At 38.6% G+C, this 25,343-nt stretch overlaps 1 protein-coding gene and 1 long non-coding RNA gene across 2 annotated transcripts in view; both read right to left on the bottom strand.

The window, feature by feature from the left end:
* The window catches only part of ZNF432 (zinc finger protein 432), a 42,049-nt gene that overhangs the window by 3,538 nt on the left and 13,168 nt on the right, over positions 1–25,343 (bottom strand). The window contains 1 exon segment of the mRNA XM_027079253.1: positions 23,246–24,948. Coding sequence (XP_026935054.1) covers positions 23,246–24,948 — 1,703 coding nt within the window.
* On the bottom strand, positions 3,982–18,014 carry LOC113605717 (uncharacterized). Its single transcript, XR_003427315.1, has 2 exons — positions 17,738–18,014; positions 3,982–4,210 (listed from the first exon to the last, which is right to left on the bottom strand). It is a non-coding gene; the product is annotated as an uncharacterized LOC113605717 (long non-coding RNA).

Raw genomic sequence — 25,343 nt, 5'->3', positions numbered from 1 at the left:
AGCTGTGACTCCTTCTCTTAATGACTAGAATATGACCTCCCTGACCACTCCCCTTGCTGGTTCTCCCTCACTCACCTGGATGGGTTCTATTCTGGATTTTGTTTTCTATTATACATGGTTCTTTTCCATGTTCCAACTTGGAGAGTGATTCTGGTTTGGTAGCTTGATACCCTGTTCATGAGAAATGATAGAAGACTTAGATACAGGGACTGGGGTACAGTATGTCAAGATGGGAAAATACTGCATTTTAGAGACAAAATTTCTTGTATGCAAAGTAAGAGTTCTCCTTCAGCATACAGGAGATTTATACCCTTTTGTTTGGGGCCAGACAGGGGACTGAAAATCTAACTCTTTGGAAGACCACAGTGACTGCAAAGCTTTCATCAGGTGATGGAGAAAAGGCCAGTGACTGGGCACCTCTAAGTGACACAGGGAGCTGTCCTTACCCAGTGACACCAAATTGTTAAAGTTCTCCAACATCACATCCCGGTATAGGTCTTTCTGGGCAGCATCCAGGAGCTGCCACTCCTCCCAGTTAAACTCCACAGCCACATCCTCCAGTGTCAGCAATTCCTGTAATAATAGAGTCCAGTTTAATATGATGGGAATTTTTTTTATCAATATGGAAGAAGCATGAGAGAAGTTGTTCTAATTTTCACTGTATAGCCTGCATCTATATACTTTTCTCAAATACATTTCAGTAGAAGAAAAATCCTATCTTTCTATCTATATATTTTAGCACCTATTTCCATTTGCATACTAAAAATATGCAAATGATATCAGGACAAATAAAGTGTTCCTACATTACCATGAAACTTCACAGCCAATATGAGAATCAACCATGAACAGCCTCCACATCCAGAATTTACAAGAGTGTTTTTAATAAATGTAAAAAAAAAAACCCAGAAACTATACAAGATACATCCACAGCAAAAAAAAAAAAAAGACCATTAAAGTTGATTAGGAAGATTTGAAAACAAAAACAAAGAGAAAATATAGTAATGGAGAAGCAGTATCCAAAGATCTAAAGGTGAAAATTTCAAGACTGATTAAACACTCTGAACTTCAGACTCAGGTATCCCAACAAATTCCAAGCATGAAGTCTATACATAGGCACATCAGACTAAAACTATAATACACAAAATATGAAGGGAAACTATAAAAGCATCCAGAGACAAAAGACAGATTACCTACAACAGAAACAATAGAACTCAGAAAAAAAAAGGAATATTATCTTCAAAGTTCTGATTTTTGTGCCAGAAAGGTCAGACATGAAGGCCAATTGGTATTGAAACACATGACTCTCATCATGGAGTCCTGGACAGCATTATCTTCTCCCAGCCACATTGTGTGACAGTCCTCAGGAGCACTGCCAATCAAGGAAGCTCGCCTGAACTTCAGTGTCCAGAGATTTTATTGAAGCTTCATTATATATGCATAATTTATTGAATCGCTGACCACATGGCTGAATGCAGGTCCTTCCCCCTTCCTGGAGGCTAGACTGGTTACATATGGCTGAAAGCCACAAGCCCTCTAATCACATGGTTGGTCTTTTTGGCATTGACAGTCCTCATCTTGAGTTAGCTCATTAGCACAAATCATCTAGGGCCCACATGAGTCATCTCATAGCATAAACTATAAAGTGTGGTCCCAGCGGTCCAAGATGAAAAACAAAGACACTCTTATCACATGGGTAATTCCAAGGGTTTAGCAGTTACCTCCCAGGAATCAAAGATAAAAGTCAGCCAAATTCCTTATTACATACTAGGTATTCATGCCCCTGTGAGGTACCCTTCCCTTGAGCATGGGCTGAATTGTTTCTAAAAAAAAAAAAAAAGAATAGAGCAAAAGTGATGAGATACACCTTTTAAATTAGGCTATATATGATTTCCAGCTTGCTAACAGAATCTGTCCTTTGATGACTTTGATGAAACAAGATGGCATGTTAGGGGGGCCCATGTGACAAGGAACTCAGTGGTCTTACATGAGCAGACAGGTAGAAACTGAGGATCTCATTTGAATTCTGGAAATGACTTCTGCCAACAACCATGTAAGTGAGCTTAGAAGTGCATCCTTCCCCACTTGAACCTTCAGATCAGACCCCATCCTAGGGCTTACAACTTGATTGCAGCCACACGATAGACTGTGAAACAAAGTACTCAGCAATGATATGATACAAAAATAAACATTTGGTCTTTGTCCCTGGTTCCTGGTACCCTAGCTCCTAAAACACTTAGAATCTCCACACCGATAAGTGTTTTTTGTATGCTAATGACATGACAGGTAGTGGGAGGGCACCCAGACAGCTTCGGGATGGGGGCTGGTTGCTAGAGGAACAAACCATGTGATAAAACCTCCAGAGAGGGGAGAAGGGCTGGAGACTGAGTTCAATCACCAATGGCCAATGATTTAATCAATCATGCCTAAGTAATGAAACCTTAAAAAAAAAAAACCCAAAACTACAGGTTTGACAAGTTTCCAAGTTGGTGAACACACTGAGGTACTGGAAGGGTGACATACCCCCATACCTTGCTCTATGCGTCTCTTCCATTTGACTGTTCCTGAGTTGTATCATGTAAATGTAAGTAAATAAATCTGTAAATTAAGAAAAGTGGTTTCCTGAGTTCTGTGAGTTTTTGAGCAAATTATCAAACCTGAGGAAGGGATTGTGGCCACTCTGAAGCAATACAGATACAATTTCACAAAAAGCCATTAACAAGAATGTTTAATGCCACATGGTTTGTAATAACAAGAATATTTAAATATTCATCGGCATGTGAATTATTAAATTATCACACATATATAATTTGGTGTTCATTGCATCACGTAAAAAAGAAGTAAGCTGGCCTGTAGACACCAAAATGTAAAGAATTCCAGTACACCGAAAACAGGCTGGAGGATGTCATAAAAATGAAATGGTGGCTCACCCTGCAGAGGTGGTTCATATATGAGTGTAATTCATGGTCAAGGAGTATTGATCTGTTATCTGTGAAGCTTGAATTATTTCACACTGAATCTATTTCTTAAACTCAGAGTGAATCTCCACCACTGTTCCCCAAAACATAGGTTTGATTATGTTACTTCATCATTTCAAACGTCAAATATTTGATTTCTATCAAACTCTAATGTTTTTTTGTTCCAGTTTTATTGAGAAATAATTGACATATATCACTGTATAAGTTTTAGATATATAGCATGATGGTGTGATTTACATATATTGCAAAATGACTACCACAATAGGTTCAGCTAGCATCCATCTTCTCTCATGTAGATACAATAAAAAGAAAAGAAAAAAAGGAAAAAGATTTTCTCCCTGTGCTGAGAACTCTTAGGATTTACTCTTAACAACTTTCCTATATATCATATAGCAGTGTTAGTTATAGTCACCATGTTGTACATTACATCCCTAGTACTTATTTATCTTGTAGCTGGCTTTTTTGAGTATGACTATAAACTCATGGAATTTTATATAGCTATATAGGTGATGTTCTTCAGTCAGCTGCACTCATCTTTCTTTTAGATGCTCAACTGGTTCCAGGCCAGTGGTAGTCTGGCTAGTGGGGAGCCCCTAAGAGTTATCGATGTTGTTAGGAGTATCATACCATTCACCTAAGTGACATAAACCATTGAATCCCTCAAGAAGCTGGTCTGCTTTTTCCTCAGTCAACACATACCACGGAGCTTTTCGTGTTTCTCTGGTTGTGACGTCTGCCAGAGATAATGCAAAGTGACAGCTGATGTAACCCACAGGGCCCACCACAGTCACACATTATCTTCCAATATTAGTCACTTGATGTGACCCCTATGAACGATATATTCCTGAACCTACTTTGTCCTGATTTTGAATTCAGAGTCTAAGTTAATTTCTCCCTAGAACCTCATTATCCCCAATTTATACTTCTTTTAGTTGAACTGATTTTTTTTCCAGGTCACCACAAATCCATTAGACAACAAAAGAAAGATATAACAAACCAAAAATCACCTGGACCTTGATCATCTTCTTCTATGCTCAGGAAATAGTGAGTAACATGGCTTCTGTCTTTTGTTTCTTCTGCATCTGCATCTGCCATGTAATTCTTAGAGACAGAAATCTTGGTGTCCAGTTAAAGATGTCCTCAGAAATGATGATATCCAACTCCAAGAAACTCCTCTTTCTTCCCTCATTCCTTCACTTGATCACTCTTTCTCCTGGGGAGCCAGGACCTGTGTGCTGGAGAGCAAATTGACTTTGAGTGTACATTCCCTATGGACTCAGATGCTGTCACTTATCCTTAAATAAGGGACCCCAATATTTCCAACTGTTCCTTTATTTGGTGCCCCAGAGGCGTTCATACTCTGGGGCAATAAAACAAGGTTTTGAATGTGTGAAATGTATGCCTTTCTTTTGTGAAGAGGAAATGGCATGACTATTAAAGGGAAGGCGGGAAAGTGGAATCAGCAGAACATGATGCCACGGGTGAAAGCTCAAACAGATCAAGTTTACAGAAGAGGTCACATGGAAGTTTCCAAGGATCTGGACATTGTGCCTTTAAAAAGTATGTGTGCCCAGGTACCAATTCAAAAGTATATGCTCAGTAGGTACACACACCGCAGTTTTTTTTCTTTAAGTATTATATTTAATAATGTTTTTTATAATGTGGACCATTTTCTTTAAAGTCTTTATTGAATTTTTTACAATATTGTTTCTTCTTTTTTAAACTAAATTTATTTATTTATTAATTTTTATCTGTGTTGGGCCTTTGTTGCTGTGCCAGGGCTTTCTCTAGTTGCGGCGAGCTGGGGCTACTCTTCCTTGCAGTGTGCGGGCTTCTCATTGCGGTGGCTCCTCTTGTTGCGGAGCACGGGCTCTGGGAGTGTGGGTTTCAGTAGTTGTGGCTCGCGGGCTCTAGAGCATAGGGTCACTGGTTGTGGCACACAGGCTTAGTTGCTCCGCAGCATGTAGGATCTTCCCAGACCAGGGATCGAACACTTGTCCCCTGCGTTGGCAGGCAGATTCTTAAACACTGCACCACCGGGGAAACCCCTGCTTCCATTTTTATGTTTTGGTTTTTTGGCCACGAGGCATGTGGGATCCTAGCTCCCCAACCAGGGATCAAACCAGCACCCCCGTCATTGGAAGGTGAAGTCCCAACCACTGGACAGCCAGGGAAGTCCCCATACCTCACTTTGAAGACCACCATACTAAGCAAATCATTAAGATTGTCTATTTCTCTTTGTATATGAAAAGATTAACCTTGCCCAACAGAGGTTTGGCTTTGCCCTCAGTTCCTGAGAGGGAACATATAAGCCCTTGGAATGCCCCACCCGATAAGAACGGCTTTGCTTACCTGGGAGGCTTGGGCCATACAAGATAGTCTATGCTAATGATGTAATTTATGGTGAGGGCCCTTGGACCACATGGTATCAGCTTGACCTCTAGAGGGGCTGGAGACTAAGTTCAGCCAGTCATGTCTATGTTCACTGAGCCCCAGTAAAAACGCTGGACACTAAGAGTTAGGTGAGCTCTCCCTGGTTGGCAATAATGATAAAACAAAAACAAAACCAGCAAGGATATAGCAGACTTGAACAATATAATCAATCAACTTAAGTGACATTTATTTAACACTACACTCAACAGCAACAAAATATACATTTTTTCAAAAGTACATGGAACATTCCCCAGGAAAGACCATATACTAGGGTATAAAACTGTCAATAAATTCAAAATAAAGGTAGGTTACAAGGTATGCGACATGGGGAATATGGTCAATATTTTGTAATAACTGTAAATGGAGTGTAACCTTTAAAAATTGTATAAAATGGTGTGTGTGTGTGTGTGTGTGTGTGTGTGTGTGTGTGTGTGTGTGTGTATATATGGCTTAGATGAAGTGGACAAATGCCTAGGAAGAAACAAAAATGAAATAAGATTTAAAAAAAATTTTTAATACCTATGTAACAAGTAAAGAAATTGAATTAGTAATTAAAAATCATCACACACAAAAAAAGCCTACTCTCAACTGGCTTCACTGTATAAAGCCAGGATTACTAAGATACCAAAGCAAGACAAAGACATCACAGAAAAAAAAAAAATCTATAGAGCAATCTTCTTCATGAATATAGGTGAAAAATTGTTAACAATGTATTAGCAAAACACATGCAGCATAATATAAAAAGGATTATAGACAACAGCTAAGGGGGATTTATCCCAGGAATGCCAGGTTGGTTTATCATGGGAAGATAAAGTAATGTACTACTCCAAATTAATACAATAAAGGACAAAACCCACATGTTCTTCCCAAAGGATACAGAAAAGATATGTGACCACATTTAATACCCACTCATGAATAAAACTTTCAAAAAACTAGAAACAGAAAGGAAGTTACTCAAACTAATAAAGGGCAGCTATGAAAAACCAAAACCAACATCATACTTAATGATAAAATTCTGAATGTTTTTCTCCTAGAATTGAGAACAATGCAAGGATAGCTGCCTTAACCCATTTTATCCATCACTATACTAAAGGTTCCAGCCAGTTCAATAGGTAATAAACAAATAAATACATTTTAAAAACTTAAAGGTATCTGTATTGGAAATACAGAGTGCAACTGTTCTTATTCATAGACAATATGATTTTGTATATAGAAAATCCTAAGAAATACATGCAAAAAAAGTATTAGAACTAGTAAATAGGTTTAGCAAGGTTACAGGATACAGTAACAATATATTAAAGAAAATTGCATATCTCTATACTAGCAATGATCCAGCCAATAAGGAAATTAAGGAATCAATTCCACACACAATAGCATCAAAAAGAAAAAAAATACTTAAGAATAAATTAAAACTAATGCAAGACTTGTATATTGAAAACTATAAAACACTTCTGAGACAAATTTAAAGAGATATAAATAAATGGAGAGACACTCCAAGCCTGTAGATTGGAAGATTCAATATGGTGATGGCAATTCTCCCCAGATGCAGTGCAATCACTGTCAAAGGTACACCAGGAATTTTATAAATATGGAGAAGCTGATACTAAAATTTGCATTAAAAGATAAAGAATGTAGAATAGCTAGACCAATTGTAAAATAGAATTATAAAGTTGGTGAGTGCTTATACTAATCTATTTCAAAGTTTATTTTAAACCCATAGTAATAAAATAGGTACTGTATTAACATAATGATAGATACATAAGTCAGTGCAACAGAATTGAGAATTGAGAAATAAATTCAAGTATGGTCAGCTGATTTTCAACAAAGGTGCAAGACAAAGCAATGAGGAAACAGATGGTCTTTCCAACAAATATACTGGAACAACTGAATATCCATTTCCAATTAAATTAAAATGGATAATAAATGTAATAGCTAAAAATATAAACTACCTCAAGAAATTGAGAAGACAAGGCACAGGCTGGGAGAAAATAATTGCAAAAGACATACCTGATAAAGGACTGTTATCCAAAATATACAAAGAACTCTTAAAAACTCAACAATAAGGAAACACAACCCAACTGAAAAATGGGCAAGACCTGAACTGACACCTTACCAAAGAAGATATACAGATAGCAAATAAGCAAATGAAAAGATGTGTAATTAGGAAATTACATCATATGTAATTAGGAAATAACAAATTAAAAAAACAATGAGATACCATCACCCACCTATTAGAATAACCAAAATTCAAAACAATGACTACACCAAACGCTGAAGAGGATATGAAGCAACAGGAATTCTAATTTATTGCTGATGGGAAGGCAAAATGGTACAGCTACTCTGGAAGACAGTTTGGCAGTTTCTTAAAAAACTATATATACTCTTGGGACTTCCCTCATGGCAGAGCGGTTAAGAATCCACCTGTCAATGCAGCAGACACAGGTTCGGTCCCTGGTCTGGGAAGATCCCTCATGCCATGGAGCAACTAATCTCGTGAGCCACAACTACTGAGCCTGTGCTCTAGAGCCCACTAGCCAAAACTACTGAGCTCATGCACCACAACTACTGAAGCCTGTGCATTCTAGGGCCTGTGTACTGCAACAAGAGAAGCCAATGCAATGAGAAGCCTGTGCACCACAATGAAGAGTAGCCCCCGTTTGCTGCAACTAGAGAAAGCCCGCATGCAGCAATGAAGACCCAACGCAGCCAAAAAAAACCCCACCAAAAACTATATATACTCTTCACACATGATCCAAAATCACATTCCTTGCTATTGACCAAAGTCAGTTTAAAATTTATGTCCATACAGAAACCTGATCACAGGTATTTATAGCAGCTCCATCTATCCAGATAATGAATGAATACTATTCAGCACTAAAAAGAAATGAGCTCAGATCAGAAATAAATGAAAAAGAAATTAAGGAAACGATAGCAAGGATCAATAAAACTAAAAGCTGGTTCTTTGAGAAGATAAACAAAATTGATAAACCATTAGCCAGACTCATCAAGAAAAAAAGGGAGAAGACTCAAATCAATAGAATTATAAATGAAAAAGAAGAAGTAACAACTGACACTGCAGAAATACAAAAGATCATGAGAGATTACTACAAGCAACACTGTGCCAATAAAATGGACAACCTGGAAGAAATGGACAAATTCTTAGAAATGCACAACCTGCCAAAACTGAATCAGGAAGAAATAGAAAATATGAACAGACCAATCACAAGTAATGAAATTGAAACTGTGATTTAAAATCTTGCAACAAACAAAAGCCCAGGACCAGATGGCTTCACAGGCGAATTCTATCAAACACTTAGAGAAGAGCTAACACCTATCCTTCTCAAACTCTTCCAAAATATAGCAGAGGGATGAACACTCCCAAACTCATTCTATGAGGCCACCATCACACTGATACCAAAACCAGACAAGGATGTCACAAAGAAAGAAAACTACAGGCCAATATCACTGATGAACATAGATGCAAAAATCCTCAACAAAATACTAGCAAATAGAATCCAACAGCACATGAAAAGGATCATACACCATGACCAAGTGGGGTTTATTCCAGGAATGCAAGAATTCTTCAATATATGCAAATCAATCAACGTGCTACACCATATTAACAAGTTGAAGGAGAAAAACCATATGATCATCTCAACAGATTCAGAGAAAGCTTTCGACAAAATTCAACACCCATTTATGATAAAAACGCTGCAGAAAGTAGGCATAGAGGGAACTTTCCTCAACATAATTAAGGCCATATATGACAAACCCACAGCCAACATTGTCCTGAATGGTGAAAAACTGAAAGTATTTCCACTAAGATCAGGAACAAGACAAGGTTGCCCACTCTCACCACTCTTATTCAACATAGTTTTGGAAGTTTTACCCACAGCAATCAGAGAAGAAAAGGAAATAAAAGGAATCCAAATCAGAAAACAAGAAGTAAATCTGTCACTGTTTGCAGATGACAGGATACTATACATAGAGAATCCTAAAGATGCTACCAGAAAACTACTAGAGCTAATCAATGAATTTGGTAAAGTAGCAGGATACAAAATTAAAGCACAGAAATCTCTGGCATTCCTATACACTAATGATGAAAAATCTGAAAGTGAAATCAAGAAAACACTCCCATTTACCACCGCAACAAAAAGAATAAAATATCTAGGAGTAAACCTACCTAGGGAGAAAAAAGACCTGTATGCCAAAAATTATAAAACACTGATGAAAGAAATTAAAGATGATACAAATAGATGGAGAGATATACCATGTTCTTGGATTGGAAGAATCAACATTGTGAAAATGACTCTACTACCCAAAGCAATCTATAGATTCAATGCAATCCCTATCAAACTACCACTGGCATTTTTCACAGAACTAGAACAAAAAATTTCACAATTTGTATGGAAACACAAAAGACCACGAATAGCCAAAGCAATCTTGAGAATGAAAAACGGAGCTGGAGGAATCAGGCTTCCTGACTTCAGACTATACTACAAAGCTACAGTAATCAAGACAGTATGGTACTGGCACAAAAAACAGAAATATAGATCAATGGAACAGGATAGAAAGCCCAGAGATAAATCCATGTACATACTGTCACCTTATCTTTGATAAAGGAGGCATGAATGTACAGTGGAGAAAGGACAGCCTCTTCAATAAGTGGTGCTGGGAAAACTGGACAGGTACATGTAAAATTATGAGATTAGATCACTCCCTAACACCATACACAAAAATAAGCTCAAAATGGATTAAAGACCTAAATGTAAGGGCAGAAACTATTAAACTCTTAGAGGAAAACATAGGCAGAACACTCTATGACATAAATCACAGCAAGATCCTTTTAGACACACCTCCTACAGAAAGCAAAATAAAAACAAAAATAAACAAATGGGACCTAATGAAACTTCAAAGCTTTTGCACAGCAAAGGAAACCATAAACAAGACCAAAAGACAACCCTCAGAATGGGAGAAAATATTTGAAAATGAAGCAACTGACAAAAGATTAATCTCCAAAATTTATAAGCAGCCCATGCAGCTCAATAACAAAAAAACAAACAACCCAATCCAAAATTGGGCAGAAGACCTAAATAGACATTTCTCCAAAGAAGATATGCAGACTGCTAACAAACACATGAAAGAATGCTCAACATCATTAATCATTAGAGAAATGCAAATCAAAACTACAATGAGATATCATCTCACACCAGTCAGAATGGCCATCATCAAAAAATCTAGAAACAATAAATGCTGGAGAGGGTGTGGAGAAAAGGGAACCCTCTTGCACTGTTGGTGGGAATGTAAATTGATATAGCCACTGTGGAGAGTATGGAGGTTCCTTAAAAAACTACAAATAGAGCTACCATATGACCCAGCAATCCCACTACTGGGCATATACCCTGAGAAAACCATAATTCAAAAAGAGTCATGTACCAAAATGTTCATTGCAGCTCTATTTACAATAGCCAGGACATGGAAGCAACCTAAGTGTCCATCATCAGATGAATGGATAAAGATGTGGCGCATATATACAATGGAATATTACTCAGCCATAAAAAGAAACGAAATTGAGTTATTTGTAGTGAGGTGGATGGACCTAGAGTCTGTCACACAGAGTGAAGTAAGTCAGAAAGAGAAAGACAAATACCGTATGCTAACACATATATATGGAATTTAAGAAAAAAAAAATGTCATGGGCTTCCCTGGTGGCACAGTGGTTGAGAGTCCGCCTGCCGATGCAGGGGACACGGGTTCGTGCCCCGGTCTGGGAAGATCCCACATGCCGCGGAGCGGCTGGGCCCGTGAGCCATGGCCGCTGAGCCTGCGCGTCCGGAGCCTGTGCTCCGCAACGGGAGAGGTCACAGCAGTGAAAGGCCTGCGTACTGAAAAAAAAAAAAAAAAAGTCATGAAGAACCTAGGGGTAAGAAAGGGAATAAAGACACAGACCTACTAGAGAATGGACTTGAGGATATGGGGAGGGGGAAGGGTAAGCTGTGACAAAGCGACAGAGAGGCATGGACATATATACACTACCAAACGTAAGGTAGATAGCTAGTGGGAAGCAGCCGCATAGCACAGGGAGATCAGATCGGTGCTTTGTGACTGCCTGGAGGGGTGGGATAGGGAGGGTGGGAGGGAGGGAAACGCAAGAAGGAAGAGATATGGGAACATATGTATATGTGTAACTGATTCACTTTGTTATAATGCAGAAACTAACACACCATTGTAAAGCAATTATACTCCAATAAAGATGTAAAAAAAAAAAAGAAATGAGCTATCAAACTATGAAAAGACAAGGAGGAACCTAAAATGCATATTATTAAGTGAAAGAAGCCCATCTAGGAAGACTATATACTATAAAATTCCAACTATATGACATTCTGAAAAAGGCAAAGCTAAGGAGACAGTAAAAGGATCCGTGGTTGCCAGGAGTTGGAGGGAGGGCAAGATGAATAGGCAGAATCCAGAGGATTTTTAGAGCAGTGCAACTGTTCTCTATGATACTAAATGGTGGATATATGTCATTTTTCATTTGTCAAGACCCAAAGAACATACAACACAAGAGTGAACCCTCATGCAAATTATTCACTTTGGTTAATAATGTGTCAATATGTAAATTGACTGTAACAAATTCAGCACTCTGGTGCAGGATGTTGACAGTGGGGAAAGGTTACACATGTCAGGGAACAGGGGTATATGGTATCTCTATGCAGTTCCCACTCAGCGTTGCTGTGAATCTAAAACTGCTCCTAAAAAAAAAAAGTCATATCCTTATCTATCTATATCTATACATGCACACATTATCTTTCAGAAAACATATAAGACATTTCTCATGACCTTGGGTTAGGCAGAGAAGACATGTCACCAAACCAGCAAACCATAAAAGAAGAAAACTGGACTTGTATTACATTTTGCACATCAAAAAACACTATAAAGCTAAAGGAAAAGGTAAGCTACAAATCGGGAGAAAAATTTGCAAATCATATATCTGATAAAGTACTTCTATGCAGAATATATAAAGAACTCAAAAAGCTCAATTTGTTACGAAGACAAAGAACCCATTTAGAAAATGGGAAAAGACTTGAATATCTATAAACACATGAAAAGATGATCAACATTATTTGTCATTAGGGAAATTAAGATGATGGTGAAATTCTAGTATACGGCAACTAGATATAATTAAAAAAACTAATAATTCCAAATGTTGATGAGAATGTGGAGAAACTGGAACTCTCATACAATAATAGTAAACTGGTACACGCACTTTTGAAACTTTGTAAAACACACACTTATCTTAGGAAACAGCCATTCCACTCAGAGGAATTTAACAAACAGAAATGAAAACATGTCCAATTTGCACCTGAATATATGTAGCAACATTATTCATCAAAGTCTCAAACTAGGATTTGACAAACAAAATTCACTATATACATCCAATGGATCATTCAGGAATAGAATTGAAGAGAAGAGAATATTTCCCAATTCATTCTATGAGGTCATTTAGTTTTAAAAAATATAATACTATCTATAATACAATTTTAAAAATGTGAAATACTTATGGGAAAAATTACAAAAAAATGTAAAAGACATTGTGAAAACTATATCACTGAGAAATCTGTAAAGACTTTAATAAATGGAGAGATGTAGCTTGTTAGAAAAAGAATTATTTTCTGAAATAAACCAAACAGACCAGTCTCCACAATTAGTCTATAGAGTCATAAAATCTCACTCATAATCCCAGGAAAGTTTTTCTGTAGCGACTTGACAACCTGATCCTTAAATTCAGATAGCAATGCAAAAGGTCTAGAATAGCCAAAACAACTGTGGAAAAGAACAAAGTTGGTGGGTTGACACTACCTGATTCCAAGAATTTATATCAAGCTACAGTAGTCAAGACAGGGTGGTATTCATGTCAACATAAACAAATGAATGGAACAGAATAGAGTCCAGAATAAGATTAAGACCCACATATATATACATATAGCCAACTGACATTTTACAAAGGCGCAAAGGCAATAAAGTGGAGAAAAGAAAGCCTTTTCAACAAATGTTGCCGGAACAAGTAGATATGAATATCAAAAGAAAAAAGAATTAAAACAAGAACTTGGATCCACACATTGCACCATATACATAATTCAAGATGGATAATAAACCTAAATGAAAAACCTAAAAAGAAAAAATCTGAAACTTCTAGAAGAAAAAATTGGCAAAAATCCTCTGATCTTGTAGTTAGACAAAGATTCTTAGGTACAACACCAAAAGGATTATTTTTTTTAAAAAAAGTTCATACACTGGACTTCATAAAAACTAAATCCTTCTGCTCTTCAAAACATATTGTTAAGAGAATGTTGAAAGGCAAGTCAAAGACTGGGAGAAAATCTTTGTAAAGCATGTAACTGGTAAAGGAAAATCTTTGTAAAGCATGTAACTTTGTAAAGGAGAAAATCTTTGTAAAATCTTTGTAAAGCATGTAACTGGTAAAGGAAGGATTTGTAGCTAGAACATAAAATGAATTCTCAAAAATCAGCAAGAAAACTGCAAAAGACTTGAACAGATACTTCACCAAGGAAGATATATGGATGGCAACTAAGCACGTGAAAAGATGCTCAATATCATTAATCATCATTAGGTAAATACAAATTAAAACCGCAAGATACTGCTATTAGAATACCTATTAGAATGCCTACAATTAAAAAGAAAGAAAAAAAAAGAAAGAAAAAAAAAAAAGAAAGACGAGGGGCTTCCCTGGAGGCGCAGTGGTTGAGAGTCCGCCTGCCGATGCAGGGGACACAGGTTCATGCCCAGGTCCGGGAAGATCCCACATGCCGCGGAGCGGCTGGACCCGTGAGCCATGGCCACTGGGCCTGCGCGTCCGGAGCCTGTGCTCCGCAACGGGAGAGGCCACAACAGTGAGAGGCCCGTGTACCACAAAAAAAAAAAAAAAAGAAAGACGAGAGCTTCCCTGGTGGCACAGTGGTTAAGAATCCGCCTGCCAATGCTGGGGAAATGTGTTCGAGCCCTGGTCCAGGAAGATGCCACATGCTGCTGAGCAACTAAGCCCATGTGCCACAACTACTGACACCCGTGGGCCTAGAGCCCATGCTCTGCAACAAGAGAAGCCACCGCAATGAGAAGCCCACGCACCGCAGTGAAGAGTGGCCCCCACTCACAACTAGAGAAAGCCCGCGAGTAGCAATGAAGACACAACACAGCCATAAATTAATTAATTAATTAATTAATTAATTAAAAAAAAAAGAAAGACGATACAAAATGTGGAGCCACCCAACAGCCACCCATCTGCTTCTCCTAGATATAAAGTACAACCACTTTGGGGAACAGTTTAGCAGTTTCTTTAAAAGTTAAACATACACCTACCACATGATTTAGCCATTCAAATACTGGTGATTTACACAGGAGAAAGAAAAACACATGTAACTGGAACATGAATGTTCACAGAAGCTTTATTCGTAAGAGCTAAAAACTGGAAACACAACTACCCACCAAGAGGTGAATTAGAGACTTCCCTGGTGGTCCAGTGGTTGAGATTCTGCACTCCCATTGCAGGAGGCCTGGGTCTGATCCCTGGTTGGGGAACTAGATCCCACATGCCACAACTAAATACCTCGTATGCTGAAACGAAGATCCCGCATACGGCAACAAAGATACCGCGTGCCACAACTAAGACCCGGCGCAGCCAAATAAATAAATAAATGATTTTTTTAAAAAGGTGAATTAATAAACTCTACAGAATGAACTAATGCTCCTACAATGGAATACAAAGCAATAAAAAGAAACTATGGATACACAGAAGGATGAATCTCAAAATATTAATGTTGAGTGAAACAAGTCAGAATAAAAATGAGTGTACACTGTATGATTCCATTCACATAAAACTTTTAAAAACTATAAACTAACCTATAGTAATGAAAAAAAGATTTGTGGTTGCTTGGGGAGGTGTGGGGAATATAAGAAGGATGGATTAAAAAGGGACACAAAGAAACTTCTTAGGTGATGGATATGTTCACTATCTTCATTGTGGTGATAGTTTCATGAGTATGTATGTCAAACTTACTAATCTGTACAATTTAAATATGTGCAGCTTATTGTCTATCAATTTTGTCTCAATAGATCACTTGGAGGAAAAAAAGGAAAACTTACTGATACTTATAATATATATAGACCTCAAATACATTATGTTAAATGAAAAAAAGACAGCCCAAGAAGACTACGTATTTTATGATTCTGTTTCTATGAAATGTCCAGAAATTGCAATCAATAGAGGCAGGAAGATGATCAGTGGTTGTGTGTGGCTCCGGGTAGGGGTGGAAACTGAGTGCACTGAGGAACAAGACAACTTTCTGGGGTGATGGAAATGTTTTAAAGTTGGATTGCGCTGACGGTTGCACAACCCTAGAAACTCAGTTAAAATTACTTGGTGAATTTTATAGTAAATAAAAATACAACAAAAAAGACTTCCTTTTCTGGACCTCCCTGGTGGCGCAGTGATTGGGGGTCAGGCTGCCAATGCAGGGGACATGGGTTCGAGCCCTGGTCCGGGAAGATCCCACATGTCAAGGAGCAACTAAGCCTGCGAGCCACAACTACTGAAGCCCACGCGCCTAGAGCCCGTGCTCTGCAACAGGAGAAGCCACCACAATGAGAAGCTGGTGCACCTCAATGAAGAGTGGCCCCCACTCGCCACAACTAGAGAAAGCCCACGTGCAGCAACGAAGATCCAACACAGCCATAAATAAATAAATAAATAAAAAGATTTCCTTTTCTACAGTACGAAAAAACAAAACAAAAAACCCCACCAACTGAAATTGCAAAAAAAAGGTCAAGGAAAAGAGTTTACCAAGAAATAAAGGTAGCCAGAAATCTCTGGGACAAAACAAAAAACGTACCATAAATTTTTAAGTGGAGTGGTAGAATCAGAAAGTAATCAGAAAGTCAAAATGTGTTACTGAAATTATAACTGAACACTTTTAAATACTGTATGTCAATACTACTTACATTAATGAATACATTTGATTCCAGACACCATACCACTGGTTCACCAACCTGTGTTGATACTATTGAAACAATTTTTTTAAATTAATTAATTAATTAATTTTTGGCTGTATTGGGTTTTCGTTGCAGCGCGGGCTCTCTCTAGTTGCAGCGAGCGGGGTGTGGTGTAAGGGCTTCTCATTGCAATGGTTCTCTTGTCACAGAGTACGGGCTCTAGGCACCAGGGCTTCAGTAGTTGTGGCACGCAGGCTCAGTAGTTGCAGCTCTCTGGCTCTAGAGCACAGGCTCAGTAGTTGTGGCGCCGGGGGTTAGTTTCTCTGCGGCATGTGGGATCTTCCCGGACCAGGGCTTGAACCCATGTTCCCTGCGTTGGCAGGCGGATTCTTAACCACTGTGCCACCAGGGAAGTCCCTGAAACTATTTTTAAAAAGTATAAATATCTCAAATGCAAATATGTTGAGATCGGAGAAATTAAGTGATACAATTAACTGTCCTTATGTTTATACAGATTATCCCAAATGTAAAAAAACCCCTAGCATTAAAAAAAAAGTTCTCACTGCGGAACATAATATAGGGTAAAGAAAATGCTTTTATTTGAGTAAGAATGACCCTAGATGCAAATATCCAAAAGAAGTATAGTAAACTTGGAGATAAGAAGAACGAAAACTACATTAAATTTCATTAAAAATAGTAAACTTAGCACTAGATCACTCCGAACCACATTGAATTTTGTGAGGACAGCGAGAAGAGTGGTGATGGGGGGAGACAAAGTTGTTAGTAAGGTCCGTGAGGACAGACTAGAAGGAGTGAACTGTGCTTGGATTAACTGGGGAAATGCAGCCTTCATGTCTGTTTCTGGCGTTCAAGGTTTGACTCTGAACGTCCTCAAATACTGAGAGCCCCCACCAGGCGTCTCTATGACTGAGTCCTATATTAAATATCAGTCTAAACTCCAAACATGCCCAAGAAACCAACAGGGACATCTCCCTAACCCGGGCCTCTCTAACACTGAGTCCCAGGTTAAATCGCGAACCCGGACGAGACACCGCGTTCACCGATACAAACTTTCCACCACAGCTCTCAACCCCTGAGTCCCACAAGCAGAGTGATCCAAGTGGACTCCAAACTCTGACAGAGTCGGACTTTCGGTCGATGATTTCTTCAGACTCTTAATCACTGATTGCCAAAAGCCCCATCACTAACGTCCAGACGTCTCTGGGAATGATTCTAAATAAAATCCCAACTAAGGTCCTTCACACGCGCTCATGTTTCACAGTCCCAAGAGGCCGTGAATCCAAGCCCACAACCCGACTCACCTGATCCCAAACCCCTCCAGACACCTCTGGCAGCGACAAAAGGCTGAGCCCACCTGCTATTCGGATGCCCTCCTGAGTGGTCTCTAGGGACGCAGACCGGCTAGGACCAGGCAATCTGGCGAGGACCTTGGAGCGCTGCGGGATTTCCGAATTCCGGCCGCGCGCTCCGCTCTATGACGTAACATGGCCCCGCCCACCTCGGCATTTCCGAGGGGCGGGGGCCATAAAGGCTGTAGGAAGACATCAAAATCATTCCTGGCCCCCTCAATGCTTTTATCAATACCTGCCGGTTGCGAGGGATGGTCAACAATGCTGTGCTAACTGCATAAGATTTCAGAGACCGATGCCTATCCAAGGCCAACATGGCGCGTTCAGCCGGCTGAGGAACAAAGAAAGATGGCGGCGCCCTTCATGCACTTTACAGCTGATTCGTTACTCTGGAGCGTCATGGGCGCGGCCATCTTAGAAGAAGGCAGGTGTCCCTATGACCGAAAAGGGCTTAGACCCGCGGTTGCTTGGGAAGATTAAAAAAGGTAGAAGTTGGGGCTTCCCTGGTGGCGCAGTGGTTGAGAGTCCGCCTGCCGATGCAGCGGACACGGGTTCGTGCCCCGGTCCGGGAAGATCCCACATGCCGCGGAGCGGCTGGGCCCGTGAGCCATGGCCGCTGAGCCTGCGCGTCCGGAGCCTGTGCTCCGCAACGGGAGAGGCGAAAACAGTGAGGGGCCCGCGTACCGCAAAAAAAAAAAAAAGGTAGAAGTCGAGACATCGCTGGAGAGGCGGGGGCCACGGAATTGACAAAAGCAGTCGTCACTTAATATCTTAGGTTTGGGGAGAGAGCGGTTGTGTGTGGAGTGGGTAAGGCCTTTGTAGTTTAGAAGAAATTAAGACAGCCTTTTGTATAGGTGTAGCCAATAAGGCAGAGTTCGATAAAAATGCTGATACCTGCATGGGATCGATACATAGCAACCTCTAGTGGGTAAGGGGATGAAGTGAAGGTGCAAATGAGTGAACTACATGTTTCCTTCCAAAAATAAATGGTGACAGTGGGACATTTGAGAATACAGAATTATGAGGTAATCAATTATCATACTTGGCATAGCTCACAAATTAAAAAAAAAGAGCACACTTTAAAATGTTGTTTTTATGCAGGTGTGGGAGGTTTCATTGTAGAGGATTTAAGTTAAAGAGGACTATTAGAAGGCAACCTGGATCCAATTTAAATTTTTCATTCTCTTTGACCCAGCAATTGTATTCCACCCATTTATTTGGTGAAAGTTTTCTTAATATTAACCACAGAGGCTTTTGTAATAAAAAAGAAAAACCTAAATGTACAATGATAGATGAATACTTTGGTAAATTATGGAACATCCACTCAACATAACAGTATATAACAATGAAAGATTGTCAGTATAAATAAGGAAAGGTAAATATTCTTCAGAGGATAAGACGCATCTGCATGATAGTACATATATTATGATCCTCTTATGGGAACAAACCATAAGTGCTTGTCTTTTTGAAAATTGCGATTAGTTAAATAAAATATTTAGCTTGGATTACTTTAGGGTTTTTACTTATGGGTAGAGCATATCAGAAGTTTTCACATTCCCAATTTTTGCAATTCTCCATTGTTAACATATCTTTGTATAATAATTATGTATTACTTTAGTATTATAAAAATAGCGATTTTAGAAAAGTTTTAGAAGAATACTGAATGATGTAGATGTTCATAATATAGTAACTATAAAGAGACTAGTCTCATTTTTCTTTTGTAAAAATATACTTACATGCATTTGAAATTTGGAGAATATATTGTTAACAGTATTTGGCTCTTAGGTACAATATGGGTGATTTAAAATTTCTGTATTGTTTATATATGTTTTCTAATTTCTATACATTAAGAATTGTTTTCATAATTTCTTAATAATATTACATTCCCTTCAGGGATTAAATTTTAGCCGCATTCACCTGATATGTCAAGCTCTGAAAGTAGAGTTACACATGTGGTCCAGAAAACTCAGGGCAGCCTGGGCAGCCCATTCTGGGATCCTGACTGATCAGTTTCAGGAATGAGCTGCTCTGGCCTTGCCATGGCAGCATGTGTAGGTTCACAGAAGGACAAGATACTAGCATCTGAGGGCCTGGTTGCTGGGGCCCTCATGTCTAATTCTTTGCTGTAAAATATCTGCCCAGAATCCATCCTGTGACAGTGTGGGGTGGGGGTGGGAGCACTAACCCAGCAATTAGGGCAGAGATGTTCAAATTTAAATATAGATCAAGTAAATAAATAAATATAGATCAGAAAGCTCACTTTATAAAGACAGAGCCCTGGGTCCCAGTTCCACAGGTTCTGGCTTAGGTCGTGGTGTGAGGCAGGAAGCCCAGAGAAAACACTTGCAAACAGGCCTGGAGTGTTCTTGGCTCATAAATATGCTGGCTGGCTCCCCTCAATACACTTAGGTATTGTTTCAAATTACATTTGTGCAGAATAGCCTTCCTTAGAAACCCTTTCTAAAATAGCTCCTCCATTACAGCCTATATACTAGGCTTAATATTTCTCCACAGCATTTAACAGAACTGAAATTCTGATGTGTATTTATTTTACTCAGTCACTTTCACTAGACTGTATGTTCCATGAAGGCCATGGCTTTGCCTGTTTTGTTCACTGATGTGTCTTCAGTGACAAAAACAGTGCCTGGCACAGTCTAGATTCTCAAAAAATATTTTTAAAGGAATGAATTACTCAACATAGAATTGGTATAGTATTCAACATAGATTGAATACTGCCACAGTACTGTCTGGCAGATGTCCTTTTTCTCCCCCCTCCCCAAAAGCAGGACTCACCATTTGTAAACTGAACTAAATATCCTTATTATATCAAAGAAATGACTCTGGATAGAGACAAGAGAAGAAGAGCCCTACTGCTAGGAAAACTAAGAATTTGTTGCCAGTAGACCTTCTCAAAAAGAATTGATAAAGGAGACTCTGACAAAAAAGAAATAACAGAAGGAAACATATGAAACATACGACATCAGGAATGAAGAAAAAGGAATGGAAAGGGTGAATATATCATCAAATATAATAGGCTATTCTCCTTTTGAGTTTTAAAAATTATGTTGGATGGTTGAAAGCAAACATGACAAGTTTACCTGCTATGGTCCTCAATTTGTATATAAGTGTCGAATATCATTTGCTGTTAGGGAATTGTAAAGTAAACCCATCATTATATACTACCAAACCCCTGATAGGATGGCTGGAATCAAATATGACAGTGCCAAGTGCTAGAAAAGACATGAAACAGCCAGAGCATTCATACACTGCTGGTGGGAATGTAAATTAGTACAGCCACTCTGGAAAAGTTGGCAGGTTCTTACAAAGTTAAACACAAGCATAACATATACATATGACTCCCGGGTATTTATCCCAAAGAAACAAATTCTTATGTTCACATAAAATTGGGTACACAGATGTTCATAGATTTTTATTCAAAACAGTGAAACACCAGAAACAACCCAGACATCCGTCAACAGCGAACAGATAAACAAACCCATGGTACACCCATACAAAAGATTTCTAGTCAGTAACAAAAAGTAAAACTATTTATACACCCAACAAATTGGATGGATCTTAAGGACAATTTGCTGAGGGAAATAAAGCCTATCTCAAAGGATACACACTGTATGATTCCACTTTAATAGCATTCTTAAAATAGCAAAGTTGGAGTGATGGAGTGTGATCAGTGGTCAGCATGGGTCAGGGTTGGGGGAGAGTGTAGCAGGAGGATGTTGTGTTGGCACAATGCCACATCCCAATTGTGGTGGTGTTTACAGAAATCTATATCTGAGATAAAATTTCTTAGAACTCTATATATCAAAAAACAAAACAAAACAAAACTCATAAAAATTAGTGCATGCAAAAACTATTGAAATCCAAATAAGGTCTATAGTTTACTTAACAGTACTGTACCAATGTCATTTTATTGGTCTTGATGATGTATTATGGTTATGTAAGATAATATCACTGAAGAAGCTGAGTAAGGGTATTCTGGAACTTTGTATATTTTGCAATTTCTTGTAAGTCTAAAACTATTTCAAAACAAATTTTAGAAAAATCATTTTGAGGTGTTTTTGTAAACTACTTAATGCTACTTATAAACTTGGATAAATACATCCAAACATGTTGAATTACATATATGAATATATTCCTTTTCCTTTTGAAATACACAGACTGAAAGAGATGAATTTAGAGCCTAAGAAATGCAAGAGCGAATCATATAATGATATGAGGTGGGCACAGAACACTCCTGCATTGTATATAACATTAAAATTTAATGTATATAACATTAAAACCCTAAACACAAGGTGGGCTTGTGTTCAGAAGAGCCCACTTTAAAATTATGGAATTATTGATAATATGGTTCAAGGTATTGTGTCCCAAAATGGACATCAGGTGTACAATAAGTTTAGATTTCTGAGGGAAAACTCAAATATACGTCATTTTCATGAGGCTTTTTTCCTTCAGTATTCTCTGATATTTTGCTAAAGTTACTCCACATTTAGTGGGTTCATAAACTATTCTATTTCTGTATGAATTCATGAGAAGCGATGAGGCAGAATGTATCACCGAAATCCTGCCATGTTCATTGTCATCTGAAAATTTTTCTCCAGCATGCATATGAGGCAACTATTGAGGTTTTATTTCTACGATCATCATATTGCTACTATGAATGAGCTCACTGGTGATCTGTTATGATCACTGATGAGATAGGGTTTTTATTCCCACAGAAGGCTTTCCTAGTCTCTCCATTCATAAGATTTATCTTAGTATATACTTTTCAGACATATAATTACCTAGAAATGTTTCCTGAAGCCTTTTCTGCATTGTATGTATCAGAGCTTTTTCCTACATGTTAATTTAGACATATAGTGTGAGGTAACTTATCACTGAAGGCACTAGCACATTCTCTGCATTCATTAAATTTCACTCCTATGCAAATTCCATAGTTTCCCAAGGGTGAAATCTAGCAACAGGCTAATCTACACTGACCACAGTCAAGTAGAGCACACTGATGTTTAATGAGTTCACTGAACTATCATGGTTTGTACCCTGAACAAGTACACTTATATATAATGAGTTCAGAGTCACTGCAAAGGATTATGTACCTTGACCTATACGTTTCTCGTGTGTATTAACAAGGCTTAACAAATGAGAGAAAGGTTACCCCCAATTGCTGAATCCACAGAGTCTCTCTCTTTTATGAGCTCTCTGATGTACAATGGGTGCTGAATTTGTGTTGAAGGCTTTCTCACACTAATTGCATACATACAATTTGTCTCCTGTGTAAATTTTCTGGTGGGTAATGAGACCAATACCAATTATGAATAGGATTTTCCACAGTCAGTACATATAAAGGTAGTTTATCCTGCGTGAAACCCTCTGATGTTGGACAAGGCATATTTTCTTCCTGTAGGTGTGACTATATTCATTGCTTTGTTAAGATTTGTTTCCATTATGAGTTCTCTGATGTACAATGAGATTCCTCTTTGAGGAGAAGCCTTTTCCACATTCACTGCATACAAAAGGTTTCTCTCCTGTATGAGTTCGCTGATGAACGACTAGACGGCTTTTCACAGTGAAGCCTCTGCCACATTCATTGCAGGCATAAGGTTTCTCTCCAGTATGAATTTGCTGATGTAAAATGAGTTCTGTTTCCATGACAAAACCTTTTCCACATTCACTGCATATATAGGACTTCTCTCCCATATGAATTTGCTGGTGTATGATGAGATAGCGTTTCATCGTGAAGGCTTTTCCACACTCATTGCATGTAAAGGGTTTCTCTCCAGTATGAGTTCGCTGATGTACCACAAGATTGCTCTTAAAGGCAAACCCTTTTCCACATTTATTGCATATATAGGGTTTCTCTCCAGTGTGAGTTCGCTGATGTAACATCAGTCCACTATTCACGATGAAGCCTTTCCCACATTCGCTGCATCTATAAGGTTTCTCACCCGTATGCGTTCGCTGATGCACAACAAGCCGACTCTTCAATGGGAAGCCTTTCCCACATTCACTGCAGATGTAGGGTTTCTCTCCAGTGTGAGTTCGTTGATGTATGATGAGCATGCTCTTCACGGTGAAGCCTTTTCCACATTCACCACATACGTAGGATTTCTCTACTGTATGATTTCTCTGATGTACAATCAGATTATTCTTCCTGGGAAAGCCTTTTCCACATTCATTGCACACATACGGCTTTTCTCCTGTATGAGTTCGCTGATGTTCAATCAGACGACTCTTCATGGTGAAACCTTTCCCACATTCATTGCATATGTAGGGTTTCTCTCCTGTATGGTTTCGTTGGTGTATGATGACATAGTGCTTTGTGGTAAAGCCTTTCCCACATTCACTGCAGATGTAGGGTTTCTCTCCTGTATGAGTTCGCTGGTGTATAGTAAGCATGCTCTTCCCAGTGAAGCCTTTTCCGCATTCATTACATATGTAGCATTTCTCTCCAGTATGATTTCGCTGATGTACAATGAGGTTACGCTTCCCTGGGAAGCCTTTTCCACAGTCACTGCATATGTAAGGTTTCTCTCCAGTGTGAGTTCGCTGGTGTTCGATCAGACGGCTCTTCATGGTGAAGACTTTTCCACAATCACCGCATATAAAGGATTTCTCTCTCTTGTGAATTCTCTGATGTTCATTGAGCCTGGACTTTCGGGAGAATACTTTTGCACACATACTGCATCCATAAGGCTTCTCCCCTGTATGAACTCTCTGATGGTCAGTGAGCTGAGACTTCTTAACAAAGGCTTTCCCACATTCACTGCATATGTGGGCTTTCTCTGCATTGTGAGTTCCTTGGTGCTTAATGACTTGGGACTTACTACTGATGGATTTTGCACTTACAGGGCATTGAACTGGAGAATGAAATTCTTCAGGCTTACCATGCAGAAATGATTTCCCATCTCCATTACATTTAGTAGAGTTCTTAATTTCATAGCTTTGGCCCTGGCTGACTAAACTTAAATGTGATTTCAAAGTTTTTATATAGAACTCAAACATATCATGATTTTGCCTGAAAGAGAAATGACTTTTGCTTTGAGGAACAGGATTTCCAAATGCATTATGTTCCTGGTATTGTTCTATACCTTTCAGCATTCTTTGATTTTCCCAGTCACCCTGAAGATGATTACCAACGTTGCCAGTTTCTAGGAAAGAAGAGAACAATGAGCCCTTTTTATTATTGTTTGGAATAAAATTGTTTTAAAAATTCCTTGGTTTTTTAAAAAAATGGCACTTTAGTGGCAACCCTATGATAACAGTATAAAAGAAACACCATGTATAAATATTCCTTATTTCTTACACATGGTAAAAACACAGTAATATAAACGAACCAAAAGGAAAAAAACAGTTAATGTACCAATAAGGTTAGGCAGTTGACAATCTATGTAGACTTGGCTGCTCTCTAAATAAGAAATTGCAAAACATGCAGAGGTAGTAAAATACATGCAAGTCTTTTTTTTTTGTTTTTTTTTTTTGTTTGTTTGTTTGTTTTTTGGCCTCACTGTGTGGCTTGCAGGATCTTGGCTCCCTGAGTAGGGAT

Source organism: Aethalodelphis obliquidens, unplaced genomic scaffold, assembly GCF_003676395.1.
Source record: "Aethalodelphis obliquidens isolate GAN/ISIS:26980383/991018 unplaced genomic scaffold, ASM367639v1 scaffold43, whole genome shotgun sequence".
Classification (NCBI taxonomy): domain Eukaryota; kingdom Metazoa; phylum Chordata; class Mammalia; order Artiodactyla; family Delphinidae; genus Aethalodelphis; species Aethalodelphis obliquidens.
The sequence above is the reverse complement of the archived record's forward strand: the minus strand, read 5'-3'. Positions and strand labels throughout refer to the sequence as shown.